The 18,078-nt window shown below is 56.9% G+C and overlaps 6 protein-coding genes across 6 annotated transcripts; 3 read left to right on the forward strand and 3 right to left on the reverse strand.

Moving 5' to 3' along the window:
- Window positions 1-288: 288 nt before the first annotated feature.
- P884DRAFT_299914 (uncharacterized protein) lies at window positions 289-2,447 on the forward strand (the record flags this gene model as incomplete). The annotated part of the gene is made up of 7 exons (XM_069444722.1): window positions 289-377; window positions 454-820; window positions 936-1,373; window positions 1,507-1,770; window positions 1,844-2,019; window positions 2,113-2,230; window positions 2,373-2,447. The coding sequence occupies 7 exons, from the start codon at window positions 289-291 to the stop codon at window positions 2,445-2,447; spliced, it is 1,527 nt and encodes a 508-aa protein (XP_069297704.1).
- Window positions 2,448-2,627: 180 nt separating this feature from the next.
- On the reverse strand, window positions 2,628-6,501 carry P884DRAFT_292219 (P-loop containing nucleoside triphosphate hydrolase protein). Its single transcript, XM_069444147.1, has 3 exons — window positions 6,012-6,501; window positions 4,681-5,953; window positions 2,628-4,612 (listed from the first exon to the last, which is right to left on the reverse strand). Exons 1-3 carry the CDS (start codon window positions 6,136-6,138, stop codon window positions 3,127-3,129), a joined length of 2,886 nt encoding a protein of 961 aa, XP_069297705.1. The 5' UTR covers window positions 6,139-6,501; the 3' UTR covers window positions 2,628-3,126.
- Window positions 6,502-7,942: 1,441 nt separating this feature from the next.
- On the forward strand, window positions 7,943-9,511 carry P884DRAFT_200413 (nucleotide-diphospho-sugar transferase; the record flags this gene model as incomplete). The annotated part of the gene is made up of 4 exons (XM_069438296.1): window positions 7,943-8,011; window positions 8,128-8,184; window positions 8,252-9,421; window positions 9,485-9,511. 4 exons carry the CDS (start codon window positions 7,943-7,945, stop codon window positions 9,509-9,511), a joined length of 1,323 nt encoding a protein of 440 aa, XP_069297706.1.
- A 769-nt stretch (window positions 9,512-10,280) lies between these two features.
- On the reverse strand, window positions 10,281-12,207 carry P884DRAFT_200896 (uncharacterized protein; the record flags this gene model as incomplete). Its single annotated transcript, XM_069438321.1, has 5 exons — window positions 10,281-10,838; window positions 10,872-11,095; window positions 11,308-11,351; window positions 11,502-11,666; window positions 12,029-12,207. The coding sequence occupies 5 exons, from the start codon at window positions 12,205-12,207 to the stop codon at window positions 10,281-10,283; spliced, it is 1,170 nt and encodes a 389-aa protein (XP_069297707.1).
- A 2,061-nt stretch (window positions 12,208-14,268) lies between these two features.
- P884DRAFT_22394 (glycoside hydrolase family 31 protein) lies at window positions 14,269-16,792 on the forward strand. The gene is made up of 3 exons (XM_069439578.1): window positions 14,269-14,309; window positions 14,386-14,395; window positions 14,519-16,792. Exon 3 carries the CDS (start codon window positions 14,556-14,558, stop codon window positions 16,560-16,562), a length of 2,007 nt encoding a protein of 668 aa, XP_069297708.1. The 5' UTR covers window positions 14,269-14,309; window positions 14,386-14,395; window positions 14,519-14,555; the 3' UTR covers window positions 16,563-16,792.
- A 50-nt stretch (window positions 16,793-16,842) lies between these two features.
- Window positions 16,843-17,799, reverse strand: P884DRAFT_292222 (uncharacterized protein). Its single transcript, XM_069444148.1, has 4 exons — window positions 17,566-17,799; window positions 17,462-17,502; window positions 17,333-17,380; window positions 16,843-17,257 (listed from the first exon to the last, which is right to left on the reverse strand). The coding sequence occupies exons 1-4, from the start codon at window positions 17,696-17,698 to the stop codon at window positions 17,141-17,143; spliced, it is 339 nt and encodes a 112-aa protein (XP_069297709.1). The 5' UTR covers window positions 17,699-17,799; the 3' UTR covers window positions 16,843-17,140.
- Between the last annotated feature and the right edge of the window lie 279 nt (window positions 17,800-18,078).

Here is an 18,078-nt window from a genome sequence, read left to right on the forward strand (position 1 = left end):
CGCACCTTCCCTCGCGCTATAAGAAGACTAAACTAGAAAATGTCAGCAGTCTGACCGTCCTCTCTCTCCTCAGCTGTTTTTCGCTTGCCAATTGCCAAGTCCCGGGAGACAGTCCACTGTCACCCTCCACACATTACACCTACCATTCAGTCACCCCGGTCCTCTCCCGCTGCCCCTGCGCTTTTGGACAAGAGTTTGTGCATTCAGCCACCAGATTAAATCGGCCCCTCGGCACCTTTACTGTTGCCGCATCGTCGTGGGAGAGCGTTCTGCGACGCCGACGACGACATGGCGGCTACGGATTCGGGGGTCTACGATCTCCTGATTGTCACCGACGCCACGGCGTCCAGGGGCGGCTTTCTCGCGTCTCTGAACAAGTCGCCGCAGGACATAATTAATACGCATCTCGGCCATGACCGCATGCTTCTCCCGGACTGGCGCCGTCACGTACAGGGACTACGACAAGCACGGAAAATTTACCGAGTGGTCCGGCTGGCACAGCCGTGATGCTCACCAATCCGAGGCTTCCCAGGAGGCTCTCCTCTCCTTTGTCAGGGACCTGAGAATGCACGGAGGCGCAGACTGGGCCGAGGCCACCAAGACCGGCCTTGCTCTCGCCTACGAGCACATGCGTCTCGAGGCCAAGACCGTCATCTTCTTATACTGCGACGCGCCTCCGCACACCGAGGTCGACGGCGGGTCGTGGCAGAGGGAACAGGACGAGCTCACCAAGCCCGGCGCGTACGGAGGGAATGGCAAGCTGTTCGCCGACTGGGTCAGCGTCGCCGACACCCTGAGCCGCGGCGACAAGAAGGCCCACGTGGGTGTTTGGAATCATTGAAAAAGGCGGCTGGGTCGAAGACCTCGACCTGGAGTCCATGGTCGCCTACCTCTCAACGCGCACAGGGGGCGTTTGTCTGGAGTTCCCGGAGTAGCCGACGCCTGCCGACATCTCCAAGTTGGATATTCCGGAGACATGGAACGTGAATTGTCTGAGTCTGCTTCTAGAGGCCGACCAGAAATTCCGGTTGGCGGTGGTCGAGGGACATCCAGGGGCGGGCAGCAAAGCCCTCCTGACAGAGGAGGATCGCGAGCTGTTTGACGTCCTTGTCAGCTACAAGCTGCTGGAGATGAACGTAGATATGGAACTCATGGCAGAAGTCGGCTGGACCCCGGAGAAGAACAAGGCGCCCCTGGGACCGGTGATGACCTGCCAGATCTGCCAGTTTCCCCGGTCTGTGACGGTGATGGCTGACAACCACGTCTGCGGACCGTGCGCGGAGACGCACGTCTGGGACAGCAAGGAAGTCAAGGAAGCTTTTATAAAAGGAGGTGTCTCTGCGGCCGACACCGACACCACTCTGGGAACCTGGGTTGAGTGTTCCATGAAGACCTGTCGAGCGCAGTAATTACGTGGTGTACAACCCGCCAAGACTCCATGTCCGCCCGAAGTGCCATTACTGCCGGCAAGAAGGTATAACCTCTAAGTCCGACCCCGATTACCAGACCCTCACAACGGCCCCTTGCGTTGAGTGCACTAAGTGCAAGAGCCGCGTCATCTGGCCCGCCGCCTATCGCCCGTCCTCTTTCGACCCTTCTACATACCAGTGCCCGGCCTGCACAGCTGGGACGCCGTCGACCATCGTTACCGCCGAAGCCACGCCATGCATCCTCGCCAGCGAAAACGGGACGGCCTGGCTCCTCCGCAACGAGGGCGCCACCATCCGGGAGCCGCTCCCTATACCACATAATCTCCGCCGCCGCAGGATCGTTGGAATCCTTTCCCTCCAACATCTCCTTCCTCCCAGCATCCACTCCCGTAGCACTCACCATCCGCGGTAAGCCGGTCCACAACGCGGCCGCACTGGCTGCCACCCTCCGCCAGTGGATCGCCGCCCGCCGCATCCAGGCCCGCGCTTGCTCTCTCTGCTTCGCGTCCGCAGCCCACCGCGACCTGCGACTCGCCTGCGGCGGGCGCAAAGGCTGCCGGGAGCGCATCTGCGGCGAATGCGCGCGCGGGTGATACGGCCTCAACGGTCCCGGGCGCATGAGTTCGCGCCGCGGAGCTGCGCGCAGGGCCCGCCCGAGCAGGTGCACGACTGGCTGTGCGAGGACTGCCTCGCCGGAGAGCCCCAAGGACGAGGGCGCCGACGGTCCGGTCATCAAGATGTGCCTCGCACCCGGCTGCGGCGTGGCGACGAAGGTGGGCGGGTGCCACCACGTCGAGGGCGTGTGTGGGAAGCACTGGTGCTTCAACTGCGGCGAGAAGTTTGCCGACACGTCGGGGGAGATCTATCAACACATGACTTAGGTCCATCGGACCTGGTTTTCTTTTGTTGGGGGCGAAGATGTCTAATTATGATTACGATTAGGAGGACAACGAGGGCTCCGCGGACGACGAGGAGTCCCGACCCGGCCGGGCGCTGGTCATGACCCAGGGGACATAGCAGGAGAAGGCAGTAGTCAGGTACGCTGTCTGTAGAGAGTGGAAGTGGACTCATTTCACCATGAATAGCCTGTTATTGTCTCTATGTTTTCTGTACAGCGCGGGAAATGTCACAAGGTTTCCATATAATAATATGACGCGACCAGGAGCTTTATTCAAACGATGTGGGTTTGGTAAGGCGATGCCATCAAAAGTGTCTCGTCCATAAACAGTATTTGGCACCAGGAGGCATTTGTTCTTGTTAGGATTACTATGTAAGAGCCAGAGCCAAAGCTAAGATCCATACTGAGCCGTTGTAAGCCCCTGCAGATTACGTACATCACCGGTTTCACTTCTATCCCGGAATATAATCCGTATGCGGTCCAGGCCCTAGCCTACTGGAACACGAGATCCCCAAGCCGCGTCCTTACAAGATGCGGCAGCCTTATACAGGTACCCTCCTCCCAGACATTCCAAAGACTAACAGTGGACGGAAACGAGTAATTAGGGTCTGATAATCAGACATTCCAGATAATATCTGCAACACCCCGAACCATCGCCGTGGTATCGTACGCCATCTATAACATGTGTTGGAGCCGACCATAATAAGAAATACAAACGGAAAGAAGAACAAGAAGGAAGTAATAAAACACCAAAGCCGCAGTGTGATATTCCGCCACATCGGCGATAACAAGGTGCCGTCAGGCGTCGCCGAACGCGGTGCCCGAATAGATGGTCCCGCGGTCGCCGGCAACGCCATTTGCATGCCCGACCTCGAAAACGCCGTCCGCCTGCGATGCGTCAAAGCCGCCGCCGAACTGTGAGGGCGACGCGGCGGCGGCGGCGGCGGCGGCCTGATCGCGCTCACGACGCTCCAGGTTGACAATGATGTCCATGGCGCCGTCGAGCGTCTCCTTCTCGGCCCGGAGGTCCCGCCGCTTCTGCTCGATCTCGGGGCCCTCGGACATGAGGCGCTGCAGCACCTCCTGCGTGGCGGCGCGGCCGGTCAGGCCGAGCTTCTCGTGCAGGTACGTGTCGATGACGGAGGCGACGCGCGGCAGCAGGCCCGACATGACGTGGATCGAGACGTAGTCGACGAACCGGTTCGCCGCCGTCAGGTAGTAGCCGCGGATGTAGGCGGCCACGGCGAGCTCGGGCTCGAACGGGTCCGGCCCCAGGTTCTTGAGCTCCTTGGCCATCTTGAGCTCCTCCTGCTTCCGCTCCTCGTCGGTCATGTCCTCCATCTTAGGGACGGCACGCAGCTCCTCGCCGTTGAAGGCGGCGATGCGGAAGTGGTTGCGGTGGCGCACCAGGATCTTCATCTCGGCCGCCTGGTGCCGCTTGAGCGTCTCCTCGTCCTTGGTGCACAGCCGCTGCGACTCGAGGTTGTAGATGAAGAGCAGCTGCGCGCGCAGCTCCGCCTTGTGCGCCTCGATGAAGGCGCGCATGTGCTCGAGCGACTCCTTGTACACGGCCCGGTTCTTGAGGTGCGCGAACGCGGCGTCCAGGATGGCAAACACCTCGGCCTGCAGGAACGCGAACGTGCTGTTGATGAACCACTCGAGGTGGGGGGCCCACGTCTTGGCCGCCTCGATGTACAGCGGCTCGTAGACGGTGGCCGAGATGAGGCCGGGCTGCCCCGGGATCGCCGCGCGCCTGATGAGGTTGCGGATGTCCATCAGGCTCTTCGACCGGGCGCCTCGAGACGGCGTCGCGGGGGTGCCGCTCCGCACGTGGCTGGGGGTCGTCGACGAGGCGAAAAAAGGGCTGTCCTGCGGTTCGGTCTTGACGACGCCGTTGGTATTCTGGGCGCGCGGGCGCTTGGGAGTGGCGCCGGCCTCGGCCGGGTCCGTCGACGGAGCGGAGCGTTTCCTCGCGGCCGGAGACGAGGAAGGGCTGTCGCTGTCCAGGTCGATGTAGATCGGCTTTGAAGAAGCCTTGGCGTTGTCCCGGACATTGAATTTGGGCTTCAGGTTGATGATGAACTTCTTGAACGGCTCGCCGAAGCGGGCGTCCCAGGTGCTCATGAAGTCCTGGTTCGTAACCCGATCCTTGACCCGGTTGGTAAACTCTGCGAGGCTCTTTACGATCTCGAGCTCAGGATTTGGTGGAGGATCGGGGTATTTCTTGAGCTGGTTGTCGATATCGTGGAGACGACTCTCAACCTTGTGTTTCACTTCCGGGAGGCTGCAAGATAATTAGGTCAGCGGGGAACGGCGATCCCTTTTTTTTTGTTGTTGGGTCGATCAACTTACATCTTGGCAAACTCCTCTCCCAGTTTCCTGGAGAGGAATGCCTTGAGCTTCTCCACTCCGCACTTCTCCTTGAAGTCGTCGAATTCTTCGGGCCAATGGCCTGTAGCGTCTGCGGTACGATTGAAGAAGGCCTCCTCCATCTTGTTTTGCTCCTCCAGGTCGCTACCCTGGCGGGAAGTGATGAAGTACCCAAGACCGGTTTGGTGGGCTTCGCCGTTGAGCATGGCGAGCCATCTCGAGGCGGCACCGTGCTCGCTCGACAGCAGATCGGCCTTGGTCATAACGCCGATACACCGGTTGTGGGCCCGTTGGGCCTTGATGATTTTCAGCGCGAAGGAGTTTTCTGGATCCTGATTCATGGGAACCGCGCACAGGATGATGGCGCTCTGGCGGGAGATGTACTCGCGGGTCAGGTTCTGCACTACACGCTCCAGGAAGCTGTCCTCAGCACGCCTCGCTGTCATGAAGACACCAGGCAGGTCGTAAAAATTGAGGTCCGCGAGATCGGGGCCTTTGACCTCTAGGGCGACGGTATTAGGCGAGAACTGGGCCTCGGCCCTTTCCTCTTTCTTCCTGACTTGTTCCAGATGCTGTTCCCGGGTGCTATCAGGGACCTCACCCCTTGACTTTGGGATGAAGAACTGGTAGTGAGTCGACGGGTTCAGTATGGCCACTTGTGCACAGCGGAGAACAGTCTCGATCTCTTCTGAATCTAACTGGTCTCGCACGGTTTTGAACTCGCGCCGCGCCTGGCGGCTGGGGTCGAGTTTCACCCAGGGAGGGAACTTGTTTGTCGAAGTGACATCCCGCTCCGTAAGGGGATGGTTGGGCGGACAAAACTCGTAGTCTTGTTTTAGAAAAACGCGGCAGGACCATTCGTCCGCGCGAGAGACACGAATGTGGATGGGGCAGCGCGTGCAGGTTCCGGTGCTCCGGGGCAGACTGAGACCGGCAATGGCGGACATCAGACTTGATTTCCCGGAGGATTGGTCGCCCACGAGAACCAGTTCCGGGAGGTTGGCGACGTGTTGGATGCCGCGGGCTTGCAGCTCGCCGAGGGCATCGTTGATATCTTTTAGTTTCTGGCCAATGCCGCGAAGTGCTCGGTTGGCTCCGACAAAGGAGCCCTGAACACTCTGTGAACCCATGATAATGTCGTGCTCAGCTTTGGGATTGTGTCGAACTTGCATCATGATCAAGTCGTCGCCCTCGTCTTCCTCGAACTGGGGCGGGCCGGAAGCGGTCGGGGGTCGAATTCGGGTGTCGATGCTTGCTGGACCTGGGTCAGTCGGTTCCATTTTCCACTGATTAAGTTGAGGAAAAGAACTCACGCGCTGCCGAACGAATGAGACGGAGCCTCTGATCTCGCTCGCTAGGCGTTTCAGATTGGACATCCGGAATCGAGTCCGGCGTTGTGATGGACCGGATTCTGCCGCTCTCCTGCTTGATGCGAGGCATCGTTTGAAAAACTTGCCTGTTCCGACTGGTGGGTTTAAACGAAACTAATCGCCAGATGGCATCGGCTGCAATGATCTAGACTAAGAAACCGGTTACAAGGACAACAAGGAGCATCCACAATCAAAGGAGAAAGACCATATAGCTGTGGAGGCGACTGAATTACAAGTTGCGGGTGGAAAAGGGCGACTTTCAAAGTGAGTCGAAGAAGAGAGGGTGAAGGAGAGAAGTAAGGGAGCGGAAGGGAGCGCAAAGAGCCCAGATGAGGAATGGATGATGTTCTTGAACGATTTAATGGCCAGGAGTATGCTCTCGAGCATTTCTCGGCTTACACTCTCGCCAAGGATGGCTTCTGTTAGTAGCGAAGGAGAAAGTGAGAGACCACAGTAACAAATGCGATCTTGACCAGGAGAAGTGTCAGAGATTGAAGCGTGTTTGAAAGGGGCTGGAAAATGTGGGGCTAACCGACCACGATTGGAGCTTCGTCGCGCGGCGCGACGCGTTCTTTTAACTAATTGACTTCGCGATTCACGCAAGCACTGGTAAGTTTGGGGGGGGGAACTGTGACGTGACCCTGGTCAAAACGCCACAGTGTGCATGCCCTATGCAGTCACTCTACGGATTACAAGTGCTTTTGTGTCTTGAAATCGGTCTTGCAAATTGTCTAATATTCAACGGGTCTTTGGATTTAAAAATGACTGTACGGATACTGCTAAAGTAAACCACACACATCGGCATCTTCGGGCTGATTTGGTGGTAGAGCAAGTCTCATTGCCTCTCCGCTTATGTCAGAGACAGCGTATCAACCTTAGTGCTAATGCCAACAGCTCAGCAAGTGTTCTCCTTTCTGATGTACTGTGTGTCAATATCCCAGCCCAGTGCAGATGTGCCGTCACCGTTTTGTGAACAAATTGAGATTTGGGATGTCAGGTTGGGTAGTTAAGTAATTATGTTTTCTTCCGTTTCCTCTTAGCATCACTCTCTATGGTCTAATACCTACCAGGTAATTCCAAAGTACCTATTTTAGCCTTACCAGGTCCATGTTCGATACAGACCTCATCGACCGCCGCGCCGACGTTGATCATTGAACGAGCCAGCCAAAGCCAATCTCGTCTTGCTAGGACGCTGTGTGACCGATTCGCAAACAATTCATTAGGGCTTTGATAGATATGAACGATACTGACAGTCCAACAAAATTTGCTCTAGCCGAGGAATGCCCCAAGTCTAATTACCTTGAGAACAGCTCCAGAAAGAGTCATACGGAGCTTCCATGGCTTTGGTTGAACGAAGCAATTGTGACGAGTCACTATTTACAGCATTCCTATGCAACAAGAAATCTGCCCCGGGCACAGCTTCCATGTTCGATGTGCGGCAGAAAATGTACCATTTTGAAAGGATTCGCCGAGAGAGAAGCGAGAAAGAGAGGCTGACCTACATTCCTGAAATACTTATGTCTTCAATAGCGCCTTGGGGTCCAGGCGATACTTGAATAATAATGGATGTTTGGTGGACGAATTTGGCGTAGCAACACTGTGTACGGATTAACTTGTTTAACTACACGAAGGGAGCTTGTGTTGGTTGAGGGGCAACGCACGGGCCAAGTAAATGCTTCCCCAGCCTTACCCCTGCCTGTGCCGCTGACACCGCTTCACATGGCTAACCACTTTCAGGGTGGTCGAGGCCCTACCTACCCACATCTGGCATTCATCACTGCGAGCTACTACGCCCCTCCTTCGCCAAAAAGGAGTCTCTACCGCTCCACGCTCTCGAACGCAACACCGAGTCCCGTCTAACCAAGCCATTCACCATGTCTCTGCAGATTCCGCTCCGCGATAAGCCCAGTGGCGCTGGCGGCGCCACCAAAGCCGTGATTCTGGTCAGTTGTTTTTGGCGGGGAACCGCGGGGGGAGGGGGGGAGGTCGAGGGCGGGCAATTGCTGCCTCACCGAGTTACTGAGCCTGAGTTCGGCGTTGCTGACAGGAACTTATGCAGGTCGGAGGTGCCTCTCGCGGCACCCGCTTTCGTCCGCTCTCCCTCGACGTCCCTAAGGTAATGCGCGCCGTCGGGTCCAGTTGACTTTCGCACCGGCGATGCTAACGTTCTCGCTTTCGCCCAGCCCCTCTTCGACGTCGCCGGCCACCCCATCATCTGGCACTGCCTCACCGCCATCAACAAGGTCCCCTCGATCCACGAGGTCTATCTGATTGGTTACTACGAAGAATCCGTGTTCCGCGACTTCATCAAGGATGCCTCGACCGAGTTCACCAACCTCTCCATCAAGTACCTCCGGGAATACCAGGCCCTGGGCACCGCCGGCGGCCTGTACCACTTCCGCGATGCCATCCTCAAGGGCCGCCCCGAACACATCTTTGTGCTGAATTCGGATGTCTGCTGCAGCTTCCCGCTAAACGAGATGCTCCAGCTGGCGGATGAAAAGGATGCCGAGGCCGTCATCCTGGGGACGCGCGTGAGCGAGGAGGCCGCCACCAACTTTGGCTGCATCGTGTCCGACTCGCACACGCGGCGGGTGCTGCACTACGTCGAGAAGCCCGAGAGTTACATCTCCAACCTGATCAACTGTGGCGTCTACCTCTTCTCGGCCGACGCGCTGTTCCCCTCGATCCGCAGCGCCATCAAGCGGCGCAACGACAGGCCCCGTCTCGCCTCGTACCGCTCCTCCGAGAACCTGGCGAGTTCCTTCTTGATCGACGAGGAAGAGAGTCAGAAGAGCGAGGTCATCCGCCTCGAGCAGGACATCCTCAGCGACATGGCCGACAACAAGCAGTTCTTTGTCTACGAGACCAAGGACTTCTGGCGCCAGATCAAGACCGCCGGCTCCGCCATCCCGGCCAACGCGCTCTACCTGCAAAAGGCCCTGCAGAACGGCTCCACGGAGCTCGCCCAGCCCTCGACCAACATCATCCCTCCCGTCTACATCCACCCTTCGGCCCAGGTGCACCCCACGGCCAAGCTGGGGCCCAACGTTTCGGTCGGCCCTCGGGCCATCATCGGCGCGGGCGCCCGCGTCAAGGAGTCCATCGTGCTGGAGGATGCCGAGATCAGGCACGACGCGTGCGTGCTCTACTCCATCATCGGATGGAGCAGCCGCGTCGGCGCCTGGGCCCGCGTCGAGGGCACGCCCACCCCGGTGACGAGCCATAACACCAGCATCATCAAGAACGGCGTCAAGGTGCAGGCCATCACCATCCTGGGCAAGGAGTGCGTAGTCGGAGACGAGGTCCGCGTGCAGAACTGCGTGTGCCTGCCGTTCAAGGAGCTTAAGAGGGTGAGTGCGAAGCATATAATCTTGAGCTACCAGGTGAACTTGTTGCTAACCTTCCTCTCCCAGGATGTTGCCAATGAGGTTATCATGTGAGCGGGTCGTGAGATGTGGAGGATACCCAAGATTCAAAAAGGGGGGAACGAGGAGGTGGATCTTTTCCCTAATGCAGGTAGCGTGGATGGATAGCATTCACGGTCAACCAAAACACTAATTAATAGATGGATGGAGCACTTTGGTTTGAATGAGGGACCCATCATTGGCATTCATGGTCAAGCTTGATGAAGTCAGCTTTCTGAAAACGAGCAAAGCAATAGAATGTTTGCTGGTTGGATCAGTGAACGAAGGCATCTTTTGGACGTTAGCCGAGTAGGATTGATGTAAAAATGGCCGAATGAATGAACGAGTGATGAAAAAAAAAAAAAAAAAAAAAAAAAAAAAAAAAAAAAAAAAAAAAAAAAAAAAAAAGTTCAAATTCAAGGCCGAGAAAATGTAGGCCGAGGATGCGCGAAGCAGCTTACAACTATCTGTACATTCGATGAGACCCAGCCAGCCGTTTCCATGTTCTTCTCGATATAATATCCCTTGCTCCCCTGAGACAAGAGTGAGAAGGGGGAGAGAGAAGGGTCAGGAAACCAAAGGACCCAGGAAACGGGGTACCTGCCGGGAAAAGAAAAGATAAAAAGAAAAGCAGACAAGACCAACACAAACGCCCCGGCTCTTCAACGCCGTCGCTCATCATCCAGGGCGTCTGGCTCATGCCCATGCCCATGCCCACCGGCCTACCTCTCAGCCGCCTTATTCGTCATCGCGCATTCTGCCCCGCCACTTTCTCCCTAAATCTCTATCTCCGACCGCTCTCCACTCAATATTCGTCATCGTCCTGCTCCTGGCCCCTTCTCTTCCTGGTTCCCCGCCTCACGCCCACGGTACCGTCCGGGAGGATCCCGGGCACGGCGTCGTACCATCTCATCCACCTCTCCACGCCGTTCCACAGCCGCATGATTCCCGACAGCTCACGGCCGTCGACAAGCCCCTTGAGGCCCTGCACGCGGCAGCGCAGCTCGACACAGAGGCAGTCCAGCGCCGCGCTCTCCTGCGGGCCCGCGAACTGCAGCAGCCTCAGGCTTGGGAACAGCGGCTTCCCCTTGCCTTCTCCCCCTCCCTCTCTGCCATCCTCCTCGTCCGCTTTCTCGTCCTTCCGCGCCGCCTGCTGCTTCTCCGCCTCCTTGTTCTTCTCCCCCCCCTCGTTCTGGTTCTTGTCGTTGTTCCTGTTCATGCTCGCCTCGGCAGCCGATCCCTCCTCCAAGGCCTGCGGCTGCTCCTGCTCCTCCCGCACCTCCTGCTCCATCTCCCCCTCCCCTTCCTCCTCCTCCTTCTCCCCCTCGCGGCCGGCCAGCGCCGCCATCACGGCCTTGTCCTCCTAGGTCGCCGGCGGCGGCGGCGGCAGGCCGACCAGGGCGCAGTACAGGCGGTACATGTCGAGCGGGCTCAGCGTCTCGACGTAGTTGGGATGCATCTTCCACACGGGCGGGCCCCACTGGCCGAAGGGCATCTCGAGCACCCGGTGGGACTCGGCGATCAGGGCCAGGCGGGCCACGTTGGGCGCCCGGCTGGCCAGCGCGGGGAGCAGCGCGGTCGTGTAGTAGGTCATGGGCCACTCGGTGCGCATGTAGATGTCTGTTTTTGTGTGATGCGCGCGCGTGTGTGTGCATGTCGCCCGCGTGGCGTGAGCACGGAACTCCGGTTAGCCAGTTAATAATACTCGACTTCGCTTTGACTTCTTGTATACATGTATATAATGATATACACGTAAGAGCATTTGTATGTGTGTGTGTGTGTGTGTGTGTGTGTGTGAAGGGAAAAAGGTTATGCTTCAGAAGTGGACTTACGCAGGTTTCGGATGGAGAGGGCATTCATGCCGATAGAGAGGAGCCTGGCGAGAATATTACGTTAGTTTTTTTGGGGTTCGAAGGACAGTGTGATTCTCTGGAGAGGGAAAGGGGCCACTATGGCCGATTGGGAGAAAGCCCATCAACGTCCCAAACCACATATTCTCCAGCGTTGGACCAGCGTAGGTTCGTACCAGTTGTATCCGGGGTTCCGAGCAAAGTCATAATTATTTCCCATGTGCGCATCGCAGTGCTCGAGCAGACAAAAGGTGTTGACGCTGTAGAAGTAATGGGCGGCCTCCGCATAGATCTGCTTGCTCACAAAGAGAAGAGCGAGGTCGAGTTTGGGCTTTCGGTGCCTACGTTTGGGAAAACATGTTAGCCAGTGTCGCCAGTGTCTCTCTTCTCATGTCGTTCTGCATTGATTGGGTTATCATCAGTAGAGTCGCGCCATCACACCATACTCCTGGGGGTTCTCGCGGCCTTCTCATTCCATCAGGAACGTCCCTCTGAGGTCGGTTCTCTTCAGGACCAGCAGCAACAGCGGCGGCAGCAGCAGCAGTATCTCCACCGTCGCAGAGTCGTGCCGACGAGTTGGGTTACAAGACCGTAACCGTTTGATTCCCCTGACTCAACAGCACCGGACTTGACCGACAGCCTCAATGCTACGGTCAAGCCTGGACTGCTCCTGTGCCGTACAGTCATGAAGGAATTGACTTACCAGATTCCAGTGACATCGATGGCGCGACTGATGTGAAGGATCAAGGAGTATATGCGAAGGCGCAGTTCTGCGGGCAGACTTGTGAAGAAGGGGAAAACCCGGGGCCGCGGCGCGCATGCTCGGGAGGGCTGGATGCGTTCACGAGCGCGGAAACGTTTGGTTGACGCAGACTTTGGCATCTTATTGTCTCTTATCATGGGTTTTTCACGAGGTGAAAGAGAAAGCTGATTATGACTTTGGCCTGTGTTAGTGTAAGTCAGGAGTGGTATTAATAGGAATCAATCGCTCTAACCTGGTTCAACCAAGTCTTGCTAGCCAGGCTGGTTGACAAAAAGACAAGAAAAGGTCGGTTATCGAACTTCCCTGTCTCTGTGATTTTCCCTGGGACCTCAGAGTCAGCGTCGTTATGTAAATAGGAGCCTCCAAGTTGCGATCCCAAAACAATGACCATAATATATGATGACGACGTATTTGAGAGGAAGGGACAAAATATTGCAGAGACTTGTACGAGTTGAAATATCGCGAGTGGAAACTTACCAGAGCAAGCTGTGAGGAATTGTTAAAGGAACTTGAGAGTTTGAACGCGAAGCAGAGGATGCAGAGGAAGATGGCTTGTGAACTGGCTCAGGGGGGTGTTGTATACAAAGGGGCGTCTAACTAGCGGAACCAGCGTCCATGAACCTACGCGGAACGCGGTGTCAGTAAGGGGGTAGGTCGCGTCGGGTTCAGATGAAATGAGCCAAGTCGCGTTGTCGGCCCTAGACCGAGGGTTTGGTATATCACTTGGTTCTCTAGCAGTCTAGACAACATGGTGCTGTACACCGAGCGAGAGAATAAAGCAGTGGAATTAACCACTGTCGTCCACAGTTATTATTGTTATTCTCATTGTTCGAGGGAAGCATGTACCGGTATCAAGCTGTTCCCAGAAAAGCACGAACTAATTAATTACGATTTGAAACTACAATGAGTCTCAAGCATCCAGCCCGTCGCGGGGACTATCCTTTGCAACCTTGAAATACTCTATACTTTAGTTTGGCATGAGTGGACGAGACAATTGAAAGAAACTCTTGTAATAGTTCCTTCTAATTATCGAAAGAAGCTTAGCAAGGCACTGGGTTACTTTGGTGGTGTTGAATATATGCTAATTTCTCTAGTAACGTGTCCCGATTTTCTTTTCTTTCGCCTCAACCGAGAAACGGCGCCAATCCAGGAATCTGTTTACAGGCAAGACAGTGAGTGTATCGAGTCTCTTCGAGCCCTGCGTTCCAGTAGGCGCCTTGCCACTAACGACAAGGGCTAGCACAAAACTCATCCTAATATCAGGGCGGGTTTCCGCATCAACCCACACAACACCTCTCCTGGTCACTTGGCAGGAGCCAACCCGCAGAAGAGAGGTGAAATAATACCAAGGTGAAATAATACCAAGTGCTGGGCTGCTATGGCTCGCTTCCTGGTAATAAGCTATACGATGGGGCGGCGGGGGGCGGGGATGGCCACGGCAGCCGAGGTATTGAGGAGACAGAGTATATAATACGCTGTGTGTCATGTAGGAGGACGCTTGAACATGACTTGAGTTCAGCAATTTGTGCTGGTCCGATAAGTTTGACGACTCGTAAGGCGAGTGGTGCCTTGAGTCGCATGTGGGTTGCAGGTGGGTTTCCCCGCAGTTGCATAAGTCGAAATACAATGATACAGAGACCATACAGAGAAGAGCTACCAACTTTCTAATTATTGTTCGGGAGACCGCGCTCTACTAGTAGCAACGGCTTCCAATGTCGTCTCGTCTTTCTGGTTTCAGTTTGCCTTGTTCTCCCAGGCATCGTTTGCCCTCGCCTACTCTGGCCGGTCTCGGGCGCCTCTTGCTGTTATTTAGTTCTGTTCCCCCAAGTCTAACCAGATTGCAAGCACCCAGGGTCCGAGGTTCAAGTGTCGATGTTCTTGTACTGATTGATATAATATGCACTCTACCTGAACATTAACATCGCATCCACAAACCAAGATGATTTCTCGCCCTCTGCTCCCATCAACACAAACCGGCCAACCGGATCCCGAGACAGACAGATCTCCCGAGTTCTTGGGCACAGGCAACACTGCGATTGGGCACTGGCAAAAATCAGGATTGGTGCATTTCGTTTCTCCGACGAGCTCGACGCGGCGTCCGATAGGATCGCTCCGGGGCGCCATTCCTTCGCCGGTCCCGCTCTTCGCTCAGGGCGGGGGAGAAGAACAAGTCTTTTACGGAGGGAGCAGAGGTGCCCGAGATCTGGTTAAAATTCCTGCTGTAAGAACAAGTTCTTCCCTGTTCGACCGTGGAATATGCTCGTCGAACCTCCCCAATGATAATAACTCTGCAGAAGCCTGAGTAAGGTAAATAGCAAACTCTCCACGACGCTGATTCATTAATTAATTATTTGATCCCCTGAGCCGGGTTAACATTAGAAACTGACAAGCACACTCATTTTTTCCATTCTGATATCATCCCCTTAATAGTTCTAGATTTCGTTAATAGAGCAACCCCCACGTCGTCATGTTCTCCAGGCAAGACAACAAGCTCGTCTACTCGTACGACGCCGAGAAGCTCTGGATCGAGCCGTGGGGCCCCGATTCGCTGCGCATCCGCGCGACCCAGCTCAGCGCGATGCCGCCCGAGGACTGGGCCCTCCTGCCGCCTCCCGAACCAGCCACCAGCCCGGAGATCGCCATCTCCCCGGACTCGGCTACGCTCACCAACGGCAAGATCAGGGCCACCGTCGGCGCGCGGGGCAAGCTCACCGTGTCTGACGCCCGCACGGGTACCGTCCTGCTGGAGGAGTACTCGCGCAACCGGCTGGACGTGCGGGACCCCAAGTGCAGCGCGCTCAACGTGGCCGCGCGCGAGTTCAAGGCGGTGCCGCGGGGCGGGGACGCGCACCACATCACGGCGCGGTTCGAGAGCCTGGACCGGCGGGAGCGCCTCTTCGGCATGGGCCAGTACCAGCAGCCGCTCTTCAACCTCAAGGGCGCCGACCTCGAGCTGGCCCACCGCAACTCGCAGGCCAGCGTGCCCTTCCTGCTCTCGTCGCGCGGCTACGGCCTGCTGTGGAACAACCCGGCCGTCGGCCGCGCCGTCCTCGGCACCAACCTCATGACCTTCGAGGCCTACTCGGCCCGCGCGCTCGACTACTGGGTCGTGGCCGGCGACCGCCCGGCCGACATCGTCCGCGCCTACGCCGCCGCCACCGGCAGGGTGCCCATGATGCCCGAGTTCGGCCTCGGCTTCTGGCAGTGCAAGCTGCGCTACCAGACCCAGGAGGAGCTGCTCGGGGTCGCGCGCGAGTACCGCCGGCGCGGGCTGCCGCTCGACGTCATCGTCGTCGACTTCTTCCACTGGCCCCTGCAGGGCGAGTGGAAGTTCGACCCGGCCTACTGGCCCGACCCGGACGCCATGGTGCGGGAGCTCAAGGAGATGGGCGTCGAGCTGATGGTGTCGGTCTGGCCGACCGTCGACAAGCGGTCCGAGAACTGGGACGAGATGGTCGAGCGCGGCCTGCTGGTCCGCGTCGACCGGGGCATGCGCACCACCATGGACTTCCAGGGCGACACGGTCCACTTCGACGCGACCAACCCGGCGGCGCGCGAGTTCGTGTGGGCCAAGGTGCGCCGGAACTACTACGCCAAGGGGATCCGCCTCTTCTGGCTCGACGAGGCCGAGCCCGAGTACTCGGCCTACGACTTCGACAACTACCGCTACCACGGCGGCTCCGCCCTGAGCACCGGCAACGTCTACCCGGCCGAGTACGCGCGCGCCTTCTACGAGGGCCTCGCGCGCGAGGGCCACGCCGGCGACGCCGTCAGCCTCGTCCGCTGCGCCTGGGCCGGCAGCCAGCGGTACGGCGCGCTGGTCTGGAGCGGCGACGTCGCCTCGTCCTGGTCCAGCTTCCGCAGCCAGCTGGCCGCGGGCCTGCACATGGCCGTCGCCGGCCTGCCCTGGTGGACCACCGACATCGGCGGCTTCCACGGCGGCGACCCGCGCGACCCGGCCTTCCGCGAGCTCTTCGTCCGCTGGTTCCAGTGGGGCGCCTTCTGCCCCGTCTTCCGCCTGCACGGCGACCGCGAGCCCCGCCAGCCCCAGCACGGCACCACCGGCGGCGCCGCCTGCCTCAGCGGCGGCCCGAACGAGGTCTGGTCCTACGGGCCCGAGGTGTACGAGATCTGCAAGAAGTACATGGCCGTCCGCGAGGACATGCGCCCGTACGTCCGCCGGCTGATGCGGCAGGCCCACGAGGACGGCACCCCGGTCATGCGGCCCCTCTTCCTCGAGTTCCCGGACGATCCCCGCTGTTGGGACACGGGCGAGGAGTACATGTTTGGGGACAAGTACCTGGTTTGCCCCGTTATGCAGCCCGGCGTCGCCAAGCTCGCCGTGTACCTGCCTGCCGGCGCCAAGTGGTCGGCGCTCGAAGGCGGCGGCGGCGAGGAGATTGAGGGCGGCCAGGTAATTGAGGCGGACTGCCCCATCGACTACATGCCGGTGTTTGTGAGAGTAGCTGCGTGAGGAACCGGAACGGAACTCGGAAACTGTCTTCGTCATGTTGCTACGAAATGGGAAGCGACCCGTAATAATAATTAATAAAAAGGATCTTGCCGTGACCCCAACACTAATTATTACGTTAATTAATAATTACCTGAAGCTTCCTTATTGTCGAGTATGGCAAATTATACTTATTAATAACTATTTAATCATGCCAACAACAGGCACGCCTTCCACTTGCACAGATCAAGAAGCGCCTCCTGCTGAGCCAACCTGGTTTCAAGTCCAACATTGTGGTGTTATTATTAATTATGATTAACCGTTCCCAGCAAGATGCTGTCGTGCCACCGGCATGTCAGAAATGGATAATTATATTAACACCCTGTTGATAGGTGGATGCTTAGGTAGACAGGTTTGGCGGTTTGACCACAAATTGCCAGCCATGGCCGCTGGTTTTCATCTCCACCTGATTACCTACAGATGCATTAATTGTCCGTGGAGTAGTATCACGATCTCGACATTGAGCTGGCGGTGCTCTTTGAAGGTTCGTCAATCAACCTCCCATCGAGTTCGAGCACGACTGGCGCCGAAGTACTGAAATCCTAAAACTTCTTTCCCGTCATCGCGTCTTTCTTCTTGCTCAGGACAGCCTCATCCTCCTGCTGTAGTTCCTTGTCGATAATGGCGCCTTTACTTGGTGCATTGCCGTGCATTGTCGCCTGTCCGCATGGTCAGTGACTTGCCCGGATGAGGAAATGGTTGGCAGCATGCGTCCGTCCGGTGGATAGACGTACGGCCAAAGTCGGATCCTTCTTCAAGTTTTCGGCTTGCTTTCTCTGGATCTGTATGTTGCATACACCTCGTGTCAGTATGACAGGTTCCATTCTTGATGTGCCAATCTCTCAGAGGTTAAAAATATTGACCTCTTCTGTATGGAGCCGGTTGAGCTCGCCAGCTTGGCCCTCTGGGTCATCTCCAGTTAGTACACACCACAAGCAGCACCGCGACGACGGCGTAGGCGACATACTGGGCAGGAACCCTTCCACATTCTCGCCCGTGCGCCTTCGAAATTCGCTAGCTTCGCCGTGTGCGTGAGTTCGCTGATCCCCGGACTCGTAAAGGCTCGGGAAGCCGATGTTGGAGTTGAACGCGTTCGACATCTTGGGGCTTCGAGATCAACCAGATATCAGGAATGGAAATGTGGAAGAGCTTATCGTTTGGTGAGGGATATGGATCGCCTTTGTTCTTATAACGCTCACCGTACCCTCTCCGAGTTATGTCATCGTGCGGTTGTGTGTTGGCCTTCGTCGAGGGGTTGCCAGTGTAAATGGCCCACAGTGACGTCACCGCGGCGGGACTCGAGACCACTTGCTCGTCGTGAAACGAATGTTTACTGTTAGAGATCATATACCGTGATAGGTAATATAATAATAGCACTAGAAGATCATTCTTTTTCCGGTACCTTGCAGATGAGACATTTTTCGAGAACGCAATGTCCGCGGCGCTGACTCCATTGCCTTGACTCTGGTGGCACTAATAC

Source organism: Thermothelomyces heterothallicus, assembly GCF_042370625.1.
Source record: "Thermothelomyces heterothallicus CBS 202.75 unplaced genomic scaffold P884_scaffold_11, whole genome shotgun sequence".
NCBI lineage: Eukaryota > Fungi > Ascomycota > Sordariomycetes > Sordariales > Chaetomiaceae > Thermothelomyces > Thermothelomyces heterothallicus.